The sequence below is a fragment of the Sminthopsis crassicaudata genome, chromosome 2, assembly GCF_048593235.1.
Source record: "Sminthopsis crassicaudata isolate SCR6 chromosome 2, ASM4859323v1, whole genome shotgun sequence".
Lineage (NCBI taxonomy): Eukaryota > Metazoa > Chordata > Mammalia > Dasyuromorphia > Dasyuridae > Sminthopsis > Sminthopsis crassicaudata.
Window position 1 is genome coordinate 460,095,664 of NC_133618.1, and position 25,184 is coordinate 460,120,847.

The following is a 25,184-nucleotide window of genomic DNA, read 5'->3' on the forward strand; positions in this document are numbered from 1 at the left end:
GTCTGACCTTCCCATTTTTTTGGAAAAGGAAGATGAGAACTAGAGAAGGAAGAGTACTTGCTGACAATGACACATATAGTAAATAACACTATCAAGATTTGAATCCAGGTTTTTAACTGGAGAGCAGCTCTTTTTCCTTATACCAGAATGTCTCCATTGACAAACAATTTGACCACATGTAATAAATGACTTCTAGAATCCTGTGGTTGAAAGACCAAAAATGGCTCCTTTTTGGCCATTGGACCTCTTTAAGATCCAAAACCTAACAAGACAGATGTCTTTTTTCCACAGTGATGGTGTTCAGCTTCTACTTTCTAGGGTATTAGGGATTCCTAAGGCTATTATTAATATAGTGACAGGGAGTTCACTAGTTACCAACCCAGACCATTTCTTTGTTGAACATTTCAAATTGTTAGGAATTATTATTTTTCCCCATATTTAGTCAAGACATGCTTCCTTATAACTTCTACTCAATAGGCCTATAGAACTTCCCTCTGAATTTGGATAGGATAAGTGTTTTCTACATGCTCTGTCCACTGCACCAACTAGCTGCCACAATTCACTCTATTTTTAATAGAGAAAATATCAAATTCCTCTAGAAACTTGGCTTAGATGGGGCTTTCTTCACATATATTAGCATACATATAGTAAAGACCACTTATGTAAATAAATTGTATTAATTATAGCAACATTACATTGTAGTTTCAAGCAAAGCATTCATATTAGTGTGCAAGGATTTAGAGAATCTAAACTGACTATGTAATATGCCACACATTCAATCCTTTCCCCATACACTCCAAATTCCAATGTTTGGACCTCATTCCAGCCCTCACATTCAGGACAGTTTATTGATACTGGCGTTCTCTTGTCAAAAGTTTCCATATTTTGCTTATGTATGCATATCTCTCAATATAATGATGTTCTAAGGGAAGTCTATTTTTAGGGAAAAGGTTTTGAGAATATTGGTTTAAGATTGAATTCAATTTAGAAAACATTAAGCATCTAGTCCATGTGCAAGACATTGTATTTCTATGCTGGTTCTGTGGTCACATGATGATTATACATAGGGGAAATAGTTCCTGCCTTTAAGGGGTTTGTAATCTTATAAACAACCAACCATCAATATATGAATAAACATAATATAAGTGGTAATGTGATAGGAGCAAAGAATGATGTGCTTCAGGAAAACAAGGAGAGAGAGCACTTTGATCTAGGTAGAACTGAGAAAGCCTTCATGGAGGAGATGACTCCTAAACCTGACCTTGAAGTATAGAAGGACTTCACAGAGATGCAGATAGCATCACATATACATGGGGTAACAAGCTGATCAGATTCTTGAAGATCAAGAGTGAGAAAGTGTGTGTGTATGTGTGTGTGTGAGAGAGACACAGAGAGAGAGACACACACAGAAAGAGAGAGAGACAGAAAGAGAGAGAGAGAGAGAGAGAGAGAGAGAGAGAGAGAGAGAGAGAGAGAGAGAGAGAGAAACAGAGACAAACACACACACATACACAGATGGGATTGGAAATATTAGCAATTTAATTTGCTAGAGTCTAGAGTCTAGAATAAATTCATGTGAAAAAAATAAATAAAGCTGGAAAGATAAGCAAAAGGTATTTAAATATTGTCTAAGATAAGAATATTTTCACCATATGCATATTCTAAGAGAAAGGATCTTTATCATAGTTTATAGAAGGGGTCGACTTGGAATCAGGAAAGTCTGGGTTCAAGCCTTGCTACTGACCTGTATTAGCTGTGGGACCATTGATGAATCACTTTTCTTGTCAGTGCTTTCTGGGAACTGTTTTTTTCCCACCTCTCCTCTGTTTCCATATCATGTTTACTTTTGCTTTGCTTATATCCATACAGTCCCTCTCCCACTGAAATAAAGTGAATAACTGAATCCCAGATCTATCAATAACTTACTATAACCATAGACAAGTGTCTTCTTCCCTCTCAAAATCTGTTTTCTCATATATAAAATGGAGAAAATTATTCTTGCAGCATCTATTTCAATGGCTGTTGTTAGAAAAATAGTTTATAAACTTTTAAGCACTATAGAAATGACAATATTATTATATTTATTGTTTACCAGTGTGTGGACTGCTTTCTGTCTGACTTCAGGTGCCTGTGAACACTTTCCAAGTACAACATCTTAAGGCTGCTTCTTGTTGCTAAGCCAATAGACTCTCAACATCATTTCCTTTCTGTTGAAGGATTGTGATGACTTTGCTTGGCTTCCCTTCCTAAAGCCATACCTAAGGCAAAGTTTGGTCCTCCCAAGCAGAGTAATAACTGAAAGCAAAGACTACTACTGAGAGATCAGCTCAGGACATACCTGTATATTTTATATCGGGTTGTAAATCCTTGACGGTGTCTTTCCACAAAGGATAGGTAGCTTCGGGAGTGATGGAAAGGTCCCCTGTCTGAAATAAGCCAATCAAATTCCTTGGAGACATGTTGGTCGGTAACAGCTGTTTCCTGGTGGGAGGACTGCACTGTTATATGGTCCCATATAAACAGGAAGTAGATGAACTCAACAAACCTCCAGTTCATGCTTTTCTGTCTGCCTTATTCCTCTCATTCTTGCTCCATTCTGTGGAGTCCTATGGAAAAAGGGAGGGAAATAATAGAAGGAAGAGGTTGGAAAGGGAGGAAGGAGAAAGAGAGAGGAGAACAATGGTTAATATGAAGGAAAAGATAGTGAGCATCCCAACAATTATAAAGTGTTAGAAGGCTCTTTCCCTGGAAGAAACCTTAGAAGATAGCATTCAAGAATTTTTAAACTGGAATAAATCTTGGAGCATAAATTTTAGGTTATAGAATAGTTAATATATTAAAACCAGAATGGCTATCAGAGGAATCTCTCATTTTATATATGGGGAATTTGAATCCCCAAGAGAAGAAATACCTTGTCCTCTTTAGGGTTCTTTGCACTTGTTCTCTGAGACATGCAGCTCCTTTTTTTAATGTTTGGCAAATAACAAGTATTTAGTCAATACTCATTAACTGATAAGTTCTGTTATCATAAGAAGATTGGAGAAAGAGTGTGTAGAAGGCAAAGGAAGCATGAGAGATTTTTTATGAGTAATATTACAAAGATTCTGGCATTAGGAACTAGTGGGTTCTAATCCTAGTCCTATGTCCCATATCTAGGAATCACTTTAAAAATATGTTGGTGTTTGTTTGTTTGTTAAGAAGTACACTCCATAAATACAGATGCCTCAATTCTTTTACAAACAACAAACCTTAATTGTGTGCTAAGCCACTTAAAGGTTAAATGATTGGCCTAGTATCATGAAGTCAGTATGTGTCAGAGACAGGATATGTACTCAAGAGATCTTAAAGACTTCAAAGCCAGATAGTTACCCCTTATACCCTCTCTGAGAATAAGTTTCCTAAATTATGAAATGAGGGAGATTACAAGATGATCCAACCAGAACTCTAAAGAAATTCTCACTAACATCAGGATCTTAGATCTTCAGCAAATTTTCCTTTCTTTATCCCACTTCCCTTCAGAACCACTGTAAGTTTTTATTTTCTTGAAGTCTTTACAGAGGGAAGAGAGGAAATGGACAGGTTTTTTAAAAAAAATTAAAGCTTTTTATTTTCAAAATATATACATGGATAATTTTCAACCTTCATCCTTACAAAACCTTGTGTTCTAATTTTTTCCCTCCCTTCTCCTCACTCCCTCCCCTAGAGGGCAAGTGATCTAATCTATGTTAAACATGTACAATTCTTTACATATTTCCACAATTATCTTGCTGCACAAGAAAAATCAGATCAAAAAGGAAAAAAAATGAGAAACAAAATAAAATGCAAGGAAACAACAGCAAATAGAGTGAAAATATTAGGTTGTGGTCAACATTCAGTTTCCACTGTCCCTCTCTGATGCAGATGACTTTCTTCATCACAAGTCCATTGAAACTGTCCTGAATTATCTCACTGTTGGTGAGAAAAATGAAATGGATAGGTTTTTAACAGAAAAAGTGGGGAGAAAATTCAGCTCTATCAAAGTAAATCACGTTCAATTCCATCTCTCACTCTTCTCAAAACTGTGGCTATGGAAAAATGTCTAAATCTTTCTGAGCCTTAATTTTTCCTTCTGTAAAATAGTAATTTTTGTGAGGAAAACATTTTTGTGGACTGAATGATATAAGTATACGAGTTATTATTAGTAATAAAATGGTTCTATCCTTTTTGGCTAGAAAGAGAAGGAGCTCTGTCTAAGAAAAGGGTAATAAAATGGGAGATTGTCTTTTCTGCTCAACTGGATACCACTCTCATACTACTAGGCTCTACTAGTTTATTATGGTTTGTTATTCAAAATTGACTTAGAAATTTTCTTAGCATTGTAAGCTTTAACTGTAAGTATTGAATATGACACATAGGTGGGATGTAGCTGGGGAAATTAGGGATAAAGGAACCTAGTTTCTGAAGTTTTGTTTAAATTCCAACTCCAGGTAAGCTTCACAAAATATAGAGCCTCATAAGTTCAGCTAAAGCACTTTACTAGAGTCTACCTGAGGTGGAAAAGTTGAGGTAGCTCCAAGATGACCTATCTTTCATAGGTTATGAGGCAGATGGATGCTATGTGCATGTTATTTCTGCATGTCTTCATGTGAAGGCTTTATTTAAAAAAAATAGAATCTAGATAATTTTATGTATTTAAGGAAGTATCAAGCTATATGCACAGTACTGACAAATATGTTGATGTGAGTGATGGTGAAAAAAGGACTGGATATGAGTATGACCTAGAGGTATGCATTAAGTGTGCATAAGAAAAAGGGAAGAGTTATAGACACATTAATTATGGAATTACAGAATCATTCCTATGGTCAGTGCTGAAAAGAACCTAGGAATATAATATTAGAATTTAAGAAAAAATGTTAGGATTTATGATATAAAATGTTAGGCCTAGAAGGAATATAAGAATGCAGAATGCTGGAGCTGATAGGAATTTTGAGGTCATTTGTCCCAACTATTTTACTTGTTTGATACAGAAACTGAGGTTCAGAAACATAAACTGATCTGCCAAAAAGTGACTTATTTCATGGCAGTTAATGGTTTGGGAGCTGAAACATAGCCTGTGTATATTTGGGAACTGAGTGGGAAAGAAGAGATGTGTTGTCAAAGAATAGAGAAATCTGCAATGATTTTATTAAATTAAAATGTGAGTTTCCTTGGGACAAAAGCAATGTTATCAGAGGCAAATTGTTACAGCTTTGTACAGTGTTTGAGGACTATTGAAAAGCTTTTTTGGATGTCAGTGTCTTTTTCACTAACCTGTCACTGTCTTAAATTCCACCATGACAAACTCTTTTTGGTTAAGTCATTAGCTAGAAGTTCCTTAATTTAGCCTTATTCTCTGTGGTACTAATTCAGCCAAACACCAAATATTTTCTCTGTCCAAGGCCTTCTGCTAGAAAATATAGTGAAAATTGTTTAGGGGTTTCAATGGCCCAAGATATTTCTTGCTTTAAAAATTTATCTTTTTAACACCTTCCTGGTAAGGCCATTGGGAGCTAAATCATGGAAAACCACAATCTTAAAAAAAAAAAAAAATCACAATTTCCAATGACCCAAAGAGCAATACAAATGCATATTGGATTAATTAGATGTAGTATAATCCATAGATGATTATTATGCAGGAAGTGCCATAAAAAATTATTACAGACATATATGAGAAGAAAGAGGTGAAGTATCTGAAGCTTGAAGAAAGTGGTTGCCCCAAAGCAATGAGACATGCTTTTATTATTGTTTCTCATAGAGAACACTCCAACCCGTCTGTATGCCTTTGAACTAGCAGTCCCCCATTATAATCTACTCCCATTGTCACATCTAACTTTAATCTTCAAGCTACCTTTAAGAATTAGGTCAAAAAACACTTTTTATGTGAAGTCTTTATCCCAAGGCTATTAGTTCTCTCACCCACCAAATACACACACACACACACACACACACACACACACACACACACACACACACACAACACAAGTTGTATCTATCTTGATCTAGATTTGTATCTATTTAAACATACACTCTTTGAGGGAAGCAACTGTTTCACTTTTTTCCTTTGTCTAATGTTTAGTTCAATTTGTAGCATATAGTAAATTTTTTTTATCACTGTTGAATGAGAAGAGCCAAAAGCACCTTCCTTTTTTAGTCATTATTAAATTGAAATATTATACTGATGGATTGGCAGTTGTAATTCTATTTCTTCAATGTGTTCAGTGATATTTCTTTGATTTTTTTAAATTTTCCAAATGAAGAAACTGAGACTCAGAAAGATTGTGATGTTCAAGATCACACAATTAAACATGCACAAATTGAGAATCACCCATAGACAGAATCTTCTGATTACATAGTTGCTACTTTATGCCTTGTTCTAATACTATTGATATATTTTGCCTAGATGTTAATAAGGCAAATGCCTTAAAGTTTCTTGTTATTCGTTAGATAAAGATGAAGAGATGGTTTAGATGGATTTAAACTAAGCTAAGTGAAGCAATCTCTCTCTGGCTGAGTATCCAAGTAGAGGACCTAAGTCCAAGTACTGACACTAAGATTTGCAATCTGTTTGAAAGTGGGAAAATTCCTTGACCTCTGTAGATCATAGTTTCCTCATTTGTCATATAAAGGGTCAAACTAAATAGGCCCTAAAATCTGTTTTGTTTGTTTTGTTTTGTTTTTTTCCAGAACTGGACCTATGAATCAATAATCTAGGACAGAAGCCACCAGAATAAAGTTCCTATGCTGTCATATACATGACTCAATGATTCATATAAAGGGAATGAAAGGATATTTGGTATATTTTCAGATGACACACAAAACAAGGTGAGTTAAATAGCACATTAGAAAACCAAATCAAGATCCACCAACATCTTGAGACTAAAATATAGAGCTGAATCATATAAAATAAGAAGAAAAATAGTTCAATGTGAATCAAGAATAAGTGGACAAAAAACAAAAGCCAAAAAAAATTCCCCACTATTTCACAAATACAAGACGTAGGGTATAATTTATATGAAAGAGATCTAGAGGTCATGGTGAACTTTAGATTCAATTTGAGTCAGTAATAAGAAGTGACAGGCAAAAAAGCAAATATAATACAAGGAAGGGATTCCAAGAGATTTATGTCCCACTGTGATCTGCCTTGGTTGGACCACATATAGAGCACAGTATTCAGTTCTAATCACCACATTGTAGAAGATCATAAATAAACAAGAAAATCTCAAAGAGGACAAGCAGAATTAGTCCACGACACAGGAAAAGTCCATATCCATGCTTGATTGTTATCATTATCATCATCTTCATTATTATCATTATAGTAGTAGATGTAATGTGTATCCTATATTTAGAGAAAACAAATTTCAAAGGCTTCAGAGGAAAAAAATGGGTAACTTACTAACAACTTACTAACTAAAATTTTATAAGAAGAAGTCATGTCAAGAGGGATGAGTTCTCAGAAAATTCTGAAATAAAGAGAAAGGACTCTAATGAAGGATGGAAGGTGGTACATAAACACATCCAAAACACACACACACACATAATATGAATGTATGTGTTTATAAATGTATTGTATACACATAGTATAAACTATGATAAATGAATGGACTATCCTGTTAACATATTTTATGGGAAAACATTCAGGAAATCAAAAATGGATAGAAGATGATGAAAGATCATAACAATGGCACAAGGAGATAGCATTAAGACTATTTCATGTATTTTAAAGCTCAAAATAAACTAAATATTAAATACATATATAGATAGCTTCTAGGTAGGTAGACAGAGAAGAGAGAGAGAGCGAGTGAGCAAGAGAGAGAGAGAATGACAGGTAGACAAGAAGACTAAAAGAAAGATATACAGAAAGAAGAGATAAGATCATTTCTCAGGGCACATGGAACGATAATAACTGATGACCCAGAGAAAGAAAATTTTATTATTATTATTGTTTTATTTATATTCTCTGTACCAGGAAGAATGCTCTTTGGATTGGAAAGGGAAAAATAAAAATGATTATTAGCAATCAATATGATGGAGACAAAGTTTCTTTGTACTTTTCCCTGGTCAGAATAAATTTCAAATATTTTGTCCAGGGTTAGATGTCCAGTTGTTAGAAAGACACTAACAGGCTGCATGGAAGTCATCCAACATATGGGAATGATGTTGTAAAAGGTCTCAAGATGATAACATATGACTAGCTTCCTTTACCTTTGAAAAGTAAAGCTATTAGGGAAAAAGGATAGGTTCAAGGATTTGAAGTCCTATTGCATGTAAGAATTCCATTTATTCTTAGTCATAGAGGCTTTCCTTAGTTCAACTGGTAGAAAGGGTGAAGTAGTGTTTATATTTATTGTCAAGAAAAAACCTTCCTAATAGTCAGAATTATTGAAAAGTAAAATGAATTATCTCAGGAGGAAGTAAATTCCCCCTCAATGGAGGTCTTCACTCAAAGGATAGATGAACATTCTTTGAGGATGATGCATGGCATTCTTTCTCTCTCGCTCTTCCTCCCCACTTCCCACCCAGGAACAGGCGGTCTGTATTGACCTCTGCTGTCCATTTTTACTCAGATAATTTGAGAATCTCAGAAAGGTCAAGTAACAGTCAAGTACTTATTGAATCACATGAGATTTAAATGTTCCATCTTTACTAAGGAGACATAAACTTAAAACCAAATTAAATTTCTCCATCATGACTCTGTGCTGAGTACTTTTTCTCCTTTTTTTCTTTTATTTTCTTTTTTAAAAGCTTTTTAGTTTTGAAAAATAAAATTTGTTGTCACAAAAACAACAAGAATAAGAGTCAGGATTTCAGACTTGGTTTCAATTCTAGTACTCTACCATACCACACTGTCATTTGAAGATCCCTTTTGACTTGAGATTCTCAGTGTCCTTACTGATTGAATCACATGAGATTTAACTGTCCCATCTTTGCTAAGGAGACATAAACTTAGGACCACATGAAGATAAGAGGAAAATTAGCATTTAGTGAAAGAAGCAGAGAGGAGGCAATAATTTGGTCTGAGGAAATGCAACCTACATAAAAATATATTTCCCTCTTGGGCACTGTGGTCACAATAAAGCTGAATGTTTTGCACTAATTTCCCCATCAACACCTCTCCCTGCTCTCCCCATGGGGCTGAAATGTCAGTGTTGGATATTAACATTCACATCAAGTATAAAGCTATTTTTCATCAATTCAGCTAAACCCTGATAACAGGATTGCTTGCCTTTAAGAAAAAAAAAAACAACAACAATATCGGAATATGGGAATAAGATGAAGAATGTCCTTGATGACTGCCTCTGTGCTTTGTCACTTGCCCCTCCCCTATTCCCATCTTCTTAAACTGTAGTTCGTGACTTCATATGGGGTTTTGTAATTGAATGTAAGGGTCATGGAATTATGATTTATTATCAGTAATGCTTGATTCATAGACCTACTTTATATACATATTTAAGCAGGTTCACATAAGAATTTCTTGGACAAAACGGAGCAGTGAGTGGAAAAAGTTTAAGTCCTGCTCAAACCTCCTCAGCTCCTCTCAATTCTCTGGAGTCTAGCTTTCTGCTGACCAAAGCCAAAAGACCAAGAAATAAGTACTATAATAGAAAGGAACATTGATCTTACCATCAAAAGTATGAGCTCTAGTTCTAATACCTTCTGACCATGTGACCATGGACAATCACTTCCTGTCTCTGAATCTCATTTTTATCTTGAAAAATAGAAATGTTAAACAAATGTTCCCTATCTCATTGAATTGTTGCAAAAAAGTGCTATCTAAACTTTATTTTTTTATTTAACAACGTAATTATTTTTCATTTCTTCTTTTTAAAAAAATTGCTTCCCAAACCTTAAAGAAACATGTACATCTAAATTATTATTAATTAGACTATCAGCTATATCAATAAGAAAAAATAAGTATCTTCACAGGGAGATCAGGAAGGATACAAAACTTTGAGAACTAAAGGACTGAAACTATTATGGTAAAGTGGCAGTGGAGTCAAAATGATGAATTAAGAGATCCTATCAATATTCTAAATTCTGACAGTATAAAATAGGGTTTGGCAAGCATACTCAAGCTACTGGGCCCACATTTGATCCTTGAAGCACCAAGGATCAGCTATAAAAATGAGATGAGAAATATTCCAATTCTAGAAGTAATATGTACTTTAAATGTACCTTTTAAATATCTCTATAATTTCTGTTCCATACACTGTAGCCCTTCTCTACTAATGCCATATTGCTGAGTGGGTGATTTCCTCAGGGGATATCAGGGGGTGGAATATATTGATCTTGGAAGTGTTAACATATCATTGATTTCATCTTTTCCTGTTTAAGGTCCCATAAGGAAGACAAGTATTGTATCTTCCCCATTTCCCATCAGCTATGCTTCTTTTATACTTGAATTTCTCCATCATGATTCTGTGCTGAGTACTTCTTTTTTTCCTTTTCTTTTTTAAAAAGCTTTTTTATTTTTGAAAAATATTCATAGAAAAATGTTAACATTCACCTTTTCAAAACCTTGTGTTTGAAATTTTTTTTCTCCCTCCCTTCCCCCTACCTGCTACTCTAGATGGCAAATAATCCAATGTATATTAAATATGTGCAATTCTTCTATACATATTTCCACAATTATCATGATGCACAAGAAAAATCAGATCAAAAAGGAAAAAAATGAGAAAAAAAACAAAATGCAAGTAAACAAAAACAAAAAGTAAAAACGTTATACCAAAATCCACATCCAGTTCTCACAGTACTCTTTCTAGGTACAGATGTTTCTTTTCATCATAAGACCATTAGAACTGACCTAAATCACCTAGCTGTTGCAAAGAGTCACATACATTAGAACTGATCCTCATATAATCTTGCTATTATTGTGTACAATGTTCTCCTGGTTCTACTCCCTTCACTTAGCATCAGTTCATGTAAATATTACCAGACCTCTCTGAAAGCATCCTGTTGATTATTTCTTATGGAATGACACCATTCCATAACATTCACATACCATAACTTATTCAACCATTACCCCAAATGATGGGTATCCATTCAGTTTCCAGTTTCTTGCCACTGAAAAAGGGCTACTACAAACATTTTTGCACATGTGGGTCCTTTTTCCTCCCCTATGATCTATTTGGGATATAGGCTCAGTACAGACATCAGGGGAACAAATAGCCCTTTGGACATAATTTCATATTGCTCTCCAGAATGGTCGAATCATTTCACAACAATACCAACAATGCATTACTGACCCAGTTTTTCCCACAGTCCCTCCAATATTCATCGTTACCTTTTCTTGTCATCTTAGCCAATCTTCGAGGTAGCAAGTGATAACTCAGAGTTGTCTTAATTTGCATTTTTCTGACCAACAGGATTTAGAGCATTTTATCTAATAGAAATGGTTTTAATTTCTTCATATGAAAATTGTCTGTGTCAAATAAATAGTCTTTGATCTTTTATCTATTGGAGAATGTCTTTTATTCTTACAAAATTGAGTGAATTCTCTATATATTTTAGAAATGAGGCCTTTATCAGAACTCTTGGATGTAAAAAAAAAAATTCCCAGTTCAATGTTTCCCTTCTAATCTTGTCTGGATTGGTTCTGTTTGTACAAAAAAAAATTTTAACTTAATATACTCAAAATTATCCATTTTGTCTTCCATACTCCAATTCTTCTTTGACCACAAAATCCCTCCTCCTCCACAGATTTGAGAGATAGACTATCCTTTGTTCTTCTAATTTGCTTATAGTATCACTCTTTATGTTTAAATCATGAACCCATTTCCACCTAATATATGGATTGGGTGTTAGGTGTGGATCAATGCCTAGTTTCGCCATACTAATTTCCAATTTTCACAGGAATTTTTGTCAGATAGTTAGTTCTTATTCCAGAAGCTGGGTTCTTTAAGTTTATGAAATAGTCATTGACTACTATGTCTTGTGAACCTAATGTATTCCACTGATAACTTTATTTCTTAGCCAGTACTAAATGGTTTTGATGACTATTGCTTTATAATATAGTTTTAGGTATAGTACACCTAGGCCATCTTCATTAGCATTTTTTTTTCATTAATTCCCTTGAAATTCTTTTTTCCTTCCAGATTAAATTTATTATTTATTTTTTTCTAGCTCTGTAAAATAACTTCTTAGGATGCTATACCACTTGGTAAATATCTCTCTAGTATTGATATTACTTTAAATAGTATACCCGTCAAGTAGAATGTAATTTTTTTCCTTATCTTTTTGTATTAGATCTATTTTTGCTTTTGTTTTATCTGAGATTAGAATTATTACCCCTGATTTTATTACTTCAAATGAAGCATAATAAATATTGTTCTAGCCTTTTACCTTTTTCTGTATCACTTTGCTTTGTTTCTTATAAACAACATATTGTTGGTTTCTGGCTTTTAATCCAGTCTGCTATCGGCTTCCATTTTGGGGAGAAAGTTCATGCCATTCACATTCATAGTTAAAATTACTAACTGTATTTCTCACTATCTTATTTTCCCAAATAATATTTTTCTCTTTCATTTTCCTCTTTCCCTCTTTATCAATGTTTTCTTTCTGCCCAGCTCCCTCAAACTGCCCTCCCTTTATACAGCCCCTCCCCTTTCTTATCCCTTTCCCTTTCTACTTCTGTTCCCCTTTCTATTAGCCTCCCTCTTTCCTTTCTTCTTTGCCCCCCCCCACTTTCCTTCTTTTTCAAACTAAGTATGTCTAATATTCTCTCTTTGAGCCAAATCTGATTTGATTCAGGTTCACGTAATGTTCGAATGTCCATCTTTTTTTTCCTGAAAGATAATGCTTAATTTACCTGGATAGTTGATTCTTGGGTGCAGGTCAAGTTCCTTTTCCCTCCAGAATATCACATTCCAGGTTCTTCAATTCTTTAATGTGGAAGCTGCTAGGTCTTGGGAAAGCCTAATTGTGCCTTCATGATATTTAAATTGTTTCTTTCTGGCTTCTTGCATTATTTTCTCCTTGATCTGATAATTCTGGAATTTACAATATTCCTTGGAGTTTTCATTTTGGAGTCTCTTTCAGGAGGTGATCAGTGGATTATTTCAATGGTTATTTTACCCTCTGGTTTTAGGACATCAGGGAAGTTTTTCTTGATGATTTCTTGGAAGATGTTGTCTAGGCTCTTTTTTCATTGTGGTTTTCAGGCAATCCAATAATTCTTAGATTGTCTCTCCTGAATATATTGCCCATATCAGTTCTTTTTCTAATGAAGTATTTTACATTTTCTTCTCTTTTTTTCTTTTTGTTTGACTGATTCTAGATATCTCATTGAATCATTTGCTTTCATTTGTTCAATTCTAATTTTTAGTGAACTATTTTTTCAGTTAGCTTTTTTATCTCATTTTCCATTTGGCCAATTGAACTTTTAAATACATTGTTTTGTTCATTTGATTTTTTTTTCCATTTCAGAAATTTTGTTTTTCAAGGAGTTGTTTTCTTTTTTTTTTTCCATTTCACCAAGAGTATTCTTTAAGGAGTGATTTTCTTCATACAATTTCTGTATTTACTTTACCAGAGCTCTTAATTCCTTTCTCCATTTTCCTTCTAACTCTTTTTTAAGATCCTTTTGGAGTTCTTCTAGAGAGCCTTGTGAAATGGAGACTAAATTATATCTCATCTTTGAAGCTTCATCTGGAGATATTTTGTTTTTATTGTTCTCAGTATTTAAGGTCTCTTTTTCCATGTTTATATAAAAACTATCTATGGTAAGAGCTCTTTTTGCTTTTTTGCTCATTTTAAAAGTTCAGATCCGTTCTTAGGGCAAAGAGGATATTGTCCCAAGCTTCCTCTACAGGCAACAGAGGGCTGACTTGGGGCCAGTGCTTCAGGCTTCCTTCCCAGGGTGAGTGTGCCCAACTCCCAAGTTATCCTGGAGTTCAGGGTCTCAGTATTTTCCTTCTGTAGTTGTGTTGGACAACTCACAGCTAGTCTGTTAATCCACTTGCTTCTGAACCAGGACAGAGTAGCAACCACTGCTTATTTTGGCTACAAGCTTCCTACTAGCTTCTCCCAGCATATGAAAACCTCTCCTCTCTAGGTTTCCCTGCACTGTACTGCATTGTGCTGCATGTGCACTAGCCTGAAACCCACCCACTGCCTGATTGAGACAGACCTTTCCTGAAGTTCTTCCAAAATGTATTCGGCTGGAAATTTGTTACACTCCAAATATTTGTGGGTTCTGTCATTCTAAAATCCACTCAGAGCCTTGATCTGTTGTTGATTTGATGGGAATCCAGTAAGAGCTCAAAGACCTGTATATTCTCTGCTATCTTGCCTCTGCAAACAGAGTACTTTTTTTTCCTATCCATGATCTTTTCAGATTCCTTTTGTATATTGGCTTTCTCCATTTAATTGTAAGTTCCTTGAGGCCAAGAGATGTCTTTCTTTTTACTTGTACTCTCAGTGCCTAGCATAGTGTGCTTGCTAATAAACAGATTAAATTGTTTTAAAGCAGTTTTCCTTGTTAAAGGCATGAGGGCACAATGGATAGTCCTCTGGAGATGGAGGAGATTCTGAGGGTCTGGATTCAAGAGGTTGGAGTAAACATGACTTTTCTAGCACACCTTGGAGAAGTAATATAAGATTGATATGTGACCCAGGAGGGAAATACTTAAAAGAGTTATTGGCTGTAAGCATCTCATAATAGAGAGAGGATATGAGTTGAGTGAAAGTGCAAGAAAAAAATCAACTCTTGCCCCTGTTTCCCCTTCCAATACCTGTCTATCAAAGAATAAATGCAATTTTGTGTTTTGTTTCTTCCCTCTTCCTATAAATACTAAAAAATAACAGCTAATATTTACCTATTTTATAAATGTTTTATTTGTAAATCCTTGGAGATTGGTGTCATTATCACCATTTTACAGATGAGGAAACTGAGTCTGTTAGAGGTTAAATGATTTATCCAGTGTTCTTCAGCTAGAATGTGTCTAAGACTGGACTTGAACTTGGATCTTTTTAAGCTTTGTTCCAGCACTATATCTACTGTGTTTTATATCTCTCCTCTTAGAGGAACTAAGCCATTAGTGTGACACAGAATATTGAGATCAAATGGCATATGTGGTATATTATGACAGATATTACCTGTCATAATATACCACATATGCCATTAGCTTTTCTAATGTAATAAAATACATTATAAGAATATTTGTTCAAATTCTACCTCTCTAGTCATGTGACAGTGGGCAAGTCACTTAATGTTCCTGAGGTTTTACAGATAATATTTTATCTCCTTCTATAAGTTGAGTATAGTAACTAATATCTATCTTAAAAAGGTAGTTATGATGGTCAAATTTTAAAGTTACTCAATAAACTTCATTAACAAATTAATATGTGTCAGAAATTGTTCCAATTTTTACAAAATTTTAAATTTTTAAAAAGGTGGATGTATATAAAGCATGTTGTAGACTTTAAAGACATGCCTGTATATACATACCTACATATATAGTTTATATATATAAATAATAAGATTCTAGGAATAAGCTCTTCTTGTCAGTCTCTACAATGACAGCAACTGAGCAAGCTTAAGTCATTGAAGGGAAATATATGTAATGTGGATGGACAGCCAAAACCAAGACTGCAGAGTCATAGAAACTCAGGATTGAAAGAAATTCCAATGAAAATTTGGACCAAGTCCTACTAACCAACAATCCTCTCTATATCATATCAAAAAAATTTAGTAAACTACCTACAAGCAGAAGTTCTCTAATGAAGGGGATGGCATTATATTATGAGATACCTCAGACTACTTTGAATTAACTTTGTTAAAGAAATTTCTCCTGACCTCAAGATTAAATCTGTTTTTCTATAATTTCTATCTATGTCTTCTAATTCTGGAAGCCTTTGGAAGCCAAGCCAGACAATACAAATCTCTTTCACAACAGTGCCTCAAATGCCTTGAAGGCATCTCTCATGTTGTCCCTGAATCATTTCTTCTGGTTAAACATTTCCAGTACTTTCATTTGACATATAAATTGATGTGAAAGTTTCTTACCATCTTAGTCACCCTCTAGATGGTCTCCAGTATACAGTATATCAATATTTTTTCCTAAATAATAGTTTTATCCTGTCTAATGGACAAGAAGACTTCCTTAATTTCCAATTGTATTTTTCTCTTAATGCAGTTTAAATTCTTTTGTGTGTGTGTGTGTGTGTGTGTGTGTGTGTTTTAGTACACAAAACTAATTTTTTTTTTCACAAAATAGTCCATTTCCCTACTCTTGGCATTTTCTTTGGCTGTCTCTCATGCTTCAAGCTGTCTTTTTCCTCATTTCTACCTCCTGACTTCTCTGACTTCCTATAAGTCTCAACTAATGTCCTACCTTTTCAAAAAACCTTCCTTCTCCCACTTCCAATGTGCCTGCTGCTTTCTGTCTGAAATTATTTCCAATTCATACTTTACATATTGTGTTTGCATGTGATTATTTGTATGTTGTCTTCCCTATTAGATTGTGAGTTCCTTGAAAGCAGAAATTGTTTTAGGTCTTTCTTTGTATCTCTAGCACTTAGTAGTGTCTGACACACTATAGGACTTTAATTAATGCTTTCTAATTTAACTCTCCCACATCATCCTATTTATAGGATTGTAAAATACTTTAGAAAACTATAGAAAAAAAAACTATATTTAAATCATTTCTTTGATCTACCTACCATATACTCTATATTCACAATGCATTTTAATCTTGATGAAATGGGGTAAAGGAGATACAATGGCAGTATCACAGGGGTGAAGATGTTAGCAAAAGAACAATATAGTTTCACTGAGGAATGTAAAAGAAGAGAGAAAGTAGCTACTCTTTCTTTGTTTTGAAAATGGTGGAGAGTGGGAGATTTCTTTGTTGTTTGGTATACATTAGTACCTGGATTATCCCCCTAAGGATGCTAGTTACCAGAGTCACATTTCTCTCTCCCACCTGCTGCCTCCCTGAGTTTTACTGCCCATCACCAGCACCATAGAGACATAGAGTCAACACACTGTGAAAGGATGATCCTTCTTATTCGACACTGACTGTAAACCACCACGAATCTAGGAACACGTAGTTTATTCTAGAAAAAAATCAAACAACTAATGGCATAGTGTGGTGCATTACGACAGATATTACCTGCCACTAAAGCTCAGCATTCTATGCAATACAAGTTCTATTTCTGGCTCTGTCTTTGCTTTCCTCACGACCCTCAATGAGTCATTCACCCTGTTGCTGCCTTAGTTCTATGTCTGCCAAGTATGGATGAAGATGGGAATTATTTGTAAAGCACATGGGTTCCTTGGCTAAACAGTGTTCTGCAGAAGCATGAGGTATTATTAAGGAAATTGGATTCATCCCACACACAGTAGCATTTTTCTAATTGTTTGCTTTTGTAAATTATTGACAACAGAATCCTAGAATTCAGCAACACATTGTAGGAAACCCCAATCCTGCCAGAAAGACATCCTACATCACTTGCCACTTCATGCACTGAATTGATTCAATTCAGCAGACTTACACTAAAGACCTACTGTGTGCAGAAGTATACAAGGCTGGGGAGAGTCAATGTTTAGATGAAAAGAGTCCCTGCCTTCATCAGACAGCTGTCTAATGGGAAGGAGATTAGAAATTACTTCTCTAATTGATGAAACTGAGAACAATGAATAAAAGTGCAGAAAGACAGATTTGGACCTCAATGGAAAGATAAACTTGATAATTATCATTCAGAGGCTGGTGAATAGTTGTTAGTGATGCTTTAGTGGAGATTTAAGCATGAGTGGGGTTAGTACTAATTCTGAAATTCTCTGATCCTATAAACTTATAACTATAAAGTCTCATATAAACAGGACAGTGTCTGGCATATAGTAAAACTATATGTTCAGGTAGGATTGATTGATCAATATATGATAAGTGCATATTGGTTGGATTCTCTACAGAGTATATAGTGAAGGACAGGGGTAAGAACCATACTGGATGAGAATGCATGTATGGCTTCCTTAGTTGAGAAGTGGGGGACTATAGGTGTGAAACAGTACATAGACTGTAAGACTCAGTTGATGGGTAGGTTAATTCTGTTAATTTTTTTCTCTTTCTTTTATTATTCTTTGTTATAAGGAATGCTTCATGTGGCTGGAGAGAAGAAGGAAAATAACCAGAAATGAAAGTGATTATAAAAAGATGTCACTAAATATTTAGTTAGGGTAGGGAACTGCATTAATTGTAGGAATGCTCCATATAGATGTGATAAGAAATTGATCTAAGGACATACATAAAGTTGTAGAAATAAAGTTGTTTATGAGGTCCCAGGTAAAAAAAAAAAAAATTTATTGCCTGGGGGAACCAGGAAGACTTCATTAAACAGGCAGTTTAAAAAGTTTCAGTAAAAATTCTAAAGGTGAGAGATGATTTTCCATCAGCAGCTCTACTTGGCTTTAAAACCACAGAACATTCTCTACTTTCCCTCCCAAAGTTAGCTGATTACCTGAAATCTCATCACCATTATGAATGACTCAGATTTGGGTATCCTATATCTTCTCAACTCACCCTAAACAAAAGAAATACTTGGTTAATGATCATAGAAATCTTCTTTTAAGAGTGGCAACCTATTTACATTTCAAGGTAGGTAGTGAGTAAAAAGGGAAATAGCACTAATAAAATGTCCAGAAATGTTTAATGCAAGAAGAAACAGGGAAATTGGAGGAAATTGTTGGTAGTTTAGATTCTAAACTAGTTAGAATCTAACAAGTTATGTATAATCTAATATTCCACTCTTTTAGTATGTCCATTTCACAATTATGAAAACAGAAAAAATCAGAGGAAAAGTGAAGAAATAGGAAGAAATTCCTGCTACTTTTCATCATCATCATCATCATCATTCCCTCCCCCCCCCCCAGAAACCTCCTAAAATATTTGAGATAAGAGAAATGATTTGCTATATTTTTTCCCTGAGATTTCACATTTAGACCTTTATTTACTCAAAAATCAGATTGGGGAATTAGACTTTCCAAAGGGTGTGTACACTTAGGTAGGTGTGTCAGGAATTATGTGAAACTCACAGTCACAGATGTACTCAGTCTCTCAGGTTCCTCTATAATACACTTACATTGCTCAAGGAAAGGAACAATAATGTGCCATAAAAGGTGTGTGTGTGTGTGTGTGTAACAGGGTTGAGAAGAGTAAGAAAACTACTTGATTAATGATCTCTAAGATCCCTTTGTATTCCAACACACTATTGTTGTTATGATAACTAACATTCTATAGTCTCTCCTTGGCTTTAACATGCTATGTTCTGTATTCTCACCTTCTATATTCTCTCATTTCTTCTAAAATATGGTATTTCCTCATCATAGGGCTCAAAACAAACAAAAAATAAAAAACCCTCTAAAATGCCAAAGCATCTGCCCATTACCTTCATTCACTTCTATTTCATCTATTCTTTCACAAATAGGCAAGTTTATTTAATGGTTAGATAAATACTATTCTTATGCATTTCTTTTTTCTTACTTCTCTACCCACAAATCTAAGAAACATAAAGGGCTAATCTAAATTTCTGCCATTTCTTTCCAGAAGGGATGCTTCCACAGCCCCAGAAATTATTTAGGGTCACATACTTCCATAGTAACATTTGGGTTCTATTTCAATGGACACCAATATTGGCATCAGGAATCAGAGTAGGAAGGAGAAGGATAGAAGATTCAGTCTCTCAATAGGCAAGCCTAAGGCTATTCTCCATTTATTCAGGAAAAAATAGAATAAGACATCAGGGCTGCTATTTGAACTGAGTCTCAAAAACTTGCCTTACAAATTACATGGCCTTTGGTATGATGCCTCTAGCAGCTCACCAAAGAAATAGATTGGAAGGTGTCTGACAATTCCTGGAGGTTCACAGAAATATGTTAGTTTTTAGGGAATTTATTCATCCTTTAAAATATGAATAATGTGTTAATGATGAACTAATAAATTAAAGAAGGCAATTAAGCTTCTATCATCATCATCAGGGAAAACATAAACCCTGAGAAATAAGAGGCTTTACAATATGTTTTATTTAAAGGTGTGTTATATGTGCTAAGGAGTTCTGATTACCAGGTGTGTTGGAGTGGCCTTAGATTTGGAAAATATTCTTCTCTCCTCTTTGATTATCCACTATTCTGAGGAAATCTAGATCTATGAAAACTTTCCTAGGAGACTAGTGCCTCTGATGAACATAGCATGTGATGTCTTTGCTTTTATGCCAGGAGAAAAGTGAGATTATTTTTAGCATCATAGAGTATTGGAACTGGAAAGACCCTTAGAAATAATCTAAGTCCAATCCCTTCCTTTAATTTTACAGATGAGAGAATTGAGGACCAGAAAGATTAAATAACTTATCCCTAGTTCATTCACACAGGTCAGAAGCAATGGAGCTAGAATTCCAGTGTCTAGTCTAACTATGCCATCCTGTGCTTTAAAAAAAACAAAACAAAACAAAAAAAACAAAAAACAGTTCCCTCTCATATTTCTTCAATCCCAACAGCCTTATAGATACCCAGTTTTCTTATGTTGCCCCAATATCTCCAAATAAAGATAGAAGAATATGGAGAAAGTCAAGTGTTTTCTGACCTTTAGGACTTGAGGATGTATGCTCCCATCTCTGACAAACAGACAGCTATGTTTGACCCACAGGAATGAATGGATATTGATGTTATTATGTGTCTTTCAATTTCCTTTTGTCAATGGCTATCTGTTCTGCCTCTGGCTAAACCTGAGCATGCCTGCTGATATATATTTTTTTAGGTTTTTTTTTTTTTACCCACCTCAAAAAGAAATGGGGTAATTCAATTAGAATTTTTGTAATGCCTCTTTTTAAGTAAAATTAGTCTTTAATCTTCAAAGCCTTACCTTTTTCCAGACCAAAGCAATCTCAAGTCTAAATTTCCTTAGGGAAGCCTGAAGTCCTTTTAGCAGAGAAAACAGCTTGGGTTTCCAGATTTTCAGGGCTAATTTCTCTAAAAGGATGAACCATCTATCTAAGGTACAAGGGAACGTTGCACTTAGTAGGTACCTGCTAAGGACTGAATGATTCAAGTTAGAAGGGTTTTGAGATATCATGGGATCGTAGAACTAGAATTAGAAGGAACCTCGGAGGTGACCTAGTAGAACCCCCTCATTCTAAAGATAATAAAATGAAATTCCACAAACAAGAAATAATTTCCTCAAAGTCTGTCTCTGTCAATTGGTCAATAAGCACTTGTTAACCACTTTTTATGTGCAAGGCACTAAGTCAAATGCTGGGGATAAAAGGAAAGTAAGAAATTGTTTTCATAAGGAGCTTACAATCTAATGGGGAAGAAGCCATGCAAGCAACAAACAAGCAATATACAGAATAAGTTGTAGATAATTAATAGAAGGGAGGCACTAGGATTAAGGAAGGTGGGGAAAGTTTAGAAAATCTTCTTATAGAAGGTAAAGATTTTAACTGGATCTTGGAGGAAAGAAGGAAAGTCAAGAAGGGGAAATAAAAGAGAGTGTACCAAGTATGAGAGCTAGCCTGTGAAAATTCCGAGTCCAGCAGTGGAGTACCTTATTCAAGAAACAATGAGGAAGCTCATGTCACTGAATGGCAAAATATATGGAAGGCGGAAGGTATAAAGTATAAGGAGACTGAAAAGGTGTGTGTGTGTGTGTGTGTGTGTGTGTGTGTGTGTGTGTGTGTGTGTGTTTCTAGGCAGAGTTAGGAAAGGCTTTGAATGTCAAAGGATTTTATATTTGATACTGGGAGTGATAGGAGACCATTCAAGTTTATTGAATAGGGAGGCACTTTAGAAAGATTCATTTGAGAATTGAGTGAAGGATGGACTAGAGTGATGGGGATTTTGAAGCAGAGACACCTATCAGCAGCTATTGCACTAATTCAGGAGTGAGGTTATGGGGTCCCTGCACAGGGGGGTAGTTGGAGGAGAGAAGAGAGGCTATACATTATATTTTACAAAAGTAAAATCAACAAGACTTGCAATAGATTGAATATGGGGGTTGAAAGAGTGAGGAATAGAGGACAACAATCTAGGTTATTATACTGGATGACTGGAAGAATACTAGATAGTAAAAGGGAAGTTAGGAAGAAGAAATAACTTGGGAGGAAAGTGAAAAAAGTTCAATTTAGGGTATGCTGAATTGAAGACATCTATAGAACATCTATTTGGGAATGCATAATAAATACAGACCTAAGTCTAGAGATTAGGAGAGAAGTTAGCATATCTGAGAATAATTAGCTAATTGTTTTTTTTTAATCAATCTGTCTTTCTATTTTCTGCCTCTCCATTTCTCTGATTCTGTCTCTCAATCTGTCTCTTGCTTTATCTCTCTATCTTTCTGTTTCTGCCAATCTCTCATTTTTTTCTTTGTCTCTCTGTACTACTATTTCTGTTACTTTGTCACTGTCTCTTACATACATACATACACACACACTCTCACACACTTAGATATATACAAAGTAGCAGAACTGGGATGTGAACATAGTTCTCATTGATTTCAGATTCAGTTCTCAGGCATATTTTCAGCACATTTGCAAGGTGGTTAAAAAAGTAAGCCTTTCTCAACTTCAAGTATGCCAGAAATATTCCCATCAAGGTCTTAACTACAGGTCTATTCCAGTTAAAGTAAAAATGTCACGTGTAAGATAATTCTAAATTGATATCAACCAATTACACTTTAGCTTGAATAAGTTTATTGGATTAACTATTAATTTTTCCTGGGACCCAGAGGGATGGGGGTACCAACAGGCTAATTAAGGAGTATTAATTGGGGCAAATTACCTTATCTCACCTTCCTCATTTGTAAAATGAAAAGGTTCTCCTGGATAGTCTGAAGTCCCTTCAGCCTTTAATATATATGTGCTCTATTTGAAAATCTCTTCCAGACTTAACATTCTATGTCCAAAGTTTCCTTTCAACTCTAACATTTTATGCTGTTGGGGGAGGGAACAGAAGGAGGTAAATGGGAAAAAAAAGATTCTTGGCTCACCTTAGACAAGGAGAAAATCACAAGTAGCAAGAGACATGGCAATGAGGTATGAGAGTATGAAGAAGTGAATGGGTTTGATTTGTCTAAGTCTTAAGGAAAGCAAATATTGCTGGAATTTTGGCGGACTGCCATTGACTTCCAAACAAAAAATGGCTTCAAGATATACTATAAGTTCTCAATGGGGTCTGTTAACAATGAGTGATGGCATGGCAGTGCCCTGCTGGAGATCATGAGGAAAGATTATAATGTTCTCTTGACATAAACCAAATGGGAGAGAATAGGGCTTGGGCAGGGAGAGGAATAGAGAAATAGATGTAGAAAGAAAGGCTTACCTAAGAAACTTGTTAGATTATGAGCCCCATGAGCACATGTCTTCTTCATCTTTGTAACCCCCAACACAGATCATACAAGTAGGCGGTGGAAAGACCCCTGGACTGGGGACTGGAAGTTCTAGGATTGAATCCTAACTTTGCTACTTAATATCTGTATGATCCTGAATAGCTTACTTCATCTTCGTGAGGCACAAATTCCTCCTCCTAATGTAAAGGGATTCAAATAAATGATTTATCATTCAAACCCTATTATCCTACAAATGATCAGCAGATCATACTGAATTAAACTATAGTAAAATAGGATTTATTGCTTCTTTTATGGAAGAGAAATTCTTCATGTCTCACCTAAATTTTTCTTGCATGAAGTCTATTCTTCCTTCATTCTTTTCCTTCCTTCTTTCTTTCCTTCCTTCCTTTTGTTTTCTTCCTCTCCCTTTCCCTGTTCTCTCTCTCTCCCCCTCTCTCTTTTTCTCCCTCTTTCTCCCCCTATCTCTCAAATGAAGCTGGAAGATTTTCTTGTGCTATCAAAGACTTGATGCAATGTAACTACCCATCAACTGGGGAATGCATGAACATATTTTAATATATGAACATAAAAGAATATTATCGTGCCATAAAAGATGATTACCATAGGAAAATCAGAGAACTAAAGAAAGACTTCTATGAACTAATGCACAATGAGATAAGCAGGACCAGGTAAATAGTGTATAATGGAAGCTGCAAGGTAACGGAAAAATAAAATAAAATGAAATTGTAGACTATTATAATAATTATATAATTATAACGACTGATTGTGGCTGCCAGAGAAGAAATTGTACCTTTCTCCACTTAATGGATAGATAGGGTACAATAGTGGTAAAATGAACACATATTATTTTTGTAAAACACATGTCTTGACAGGTTTTGTTAAACTGCTTTAAAACTGAGATCTGCAGATTTACAGTGATAGCCAGGATGTAAAAACCAAAGACATCAATAAAAGTAAATCAAAGTAAGAAAGAAGTTAGGAAAGACAGAAATAGAAGAGAATGAGGAAGATATTTAATGCAAGAATGCTTATAAGAACTCTAGATTGTGGGGAGGATTCTAGTTTGAAGATTGTTCTATTTCTCTATTGTGCTGCCCTATGTGAAGAATTGTAAGACCTCAGGATTCAGGGCTAAAAAGTATCTTTGGGATTGTCTTGTCTGACTACTACATTTTTTTCAGAAAAAAAAAATAGGCTGCTACTAATGCTGACAACAATAACAACAAAAATTATAACAACTAGCATTTAAATATGATCCTTTAAGCTTTACAAAAGACTTTACTAACATCTAATTTTCTCTTTATAATAGCTATGGAAGTAGATGTTATTAGTATCCCAATTTAACAGAAAAGGAAACTGAGGCAAATAGAGAAGTGGCAAGTGGGTCACACAGCTACTAAGTATCTAAGGCAGAATTTGCATTCAGGTCTTCTTAGTTACAAGTCCAGTATTATGTTCACTTTGTCAACTTGCTGATAATAGGAGCTAAATTTTATGAGAGTGTAAGACCTTGTCTCCCAAAGACCCCAACCCAATCTCTGGGGTCTGAGAGTGACAACCAAAAGCCTTTCCTAGTTTCTCAACCTATTGGTTGAATTCCACTAGGGTCTCTCCTTACTAACAGTGGTGGGTTTCTTTTCTCAGCCTCCAACTGCAATGCAGAGAAAGTTGTTTATACCATTTCATTTCAATAAGCAGTTTATTTCAATAACTACATTACTTCCTGTTATATGGAGAACCACATCTTACCATCTTCCCCGCTACCAGATCCTAAAAACTATTAGACTTTATCACCTGTCCAGCAGCTATACCATGAAGATCCTCCAGTTATGT

The 25,184-nt window shown here is 35.0% G+C and overlaps 1 protein-coding gene across 1 annotated transcript in view; it reads right to left on the reverse strand.

Annotated features, from left to right (window-relative positions):
- BRINP1 (BMP/retinoic acid inducible neural specific 1) overlaps positions 1-25,184 on the reverse strand; it is a 167,890-nt gene that overhangs the window by 116,427 nt on the left and 26,279 nt on the right. The window contains exon 2 of the mRNA XM_074292911.1: positions 2,339-2,606. Within this exon, the coding sequence (XP_074149012.1) occupies positions 2,339-2,556 (218 nt within the window). The 5' untranslated portion in view covers positions 2,557-2,606. The remainder of the gene's footprint in view (positions 1-2,338; positions 2,607-25,184) is intronic.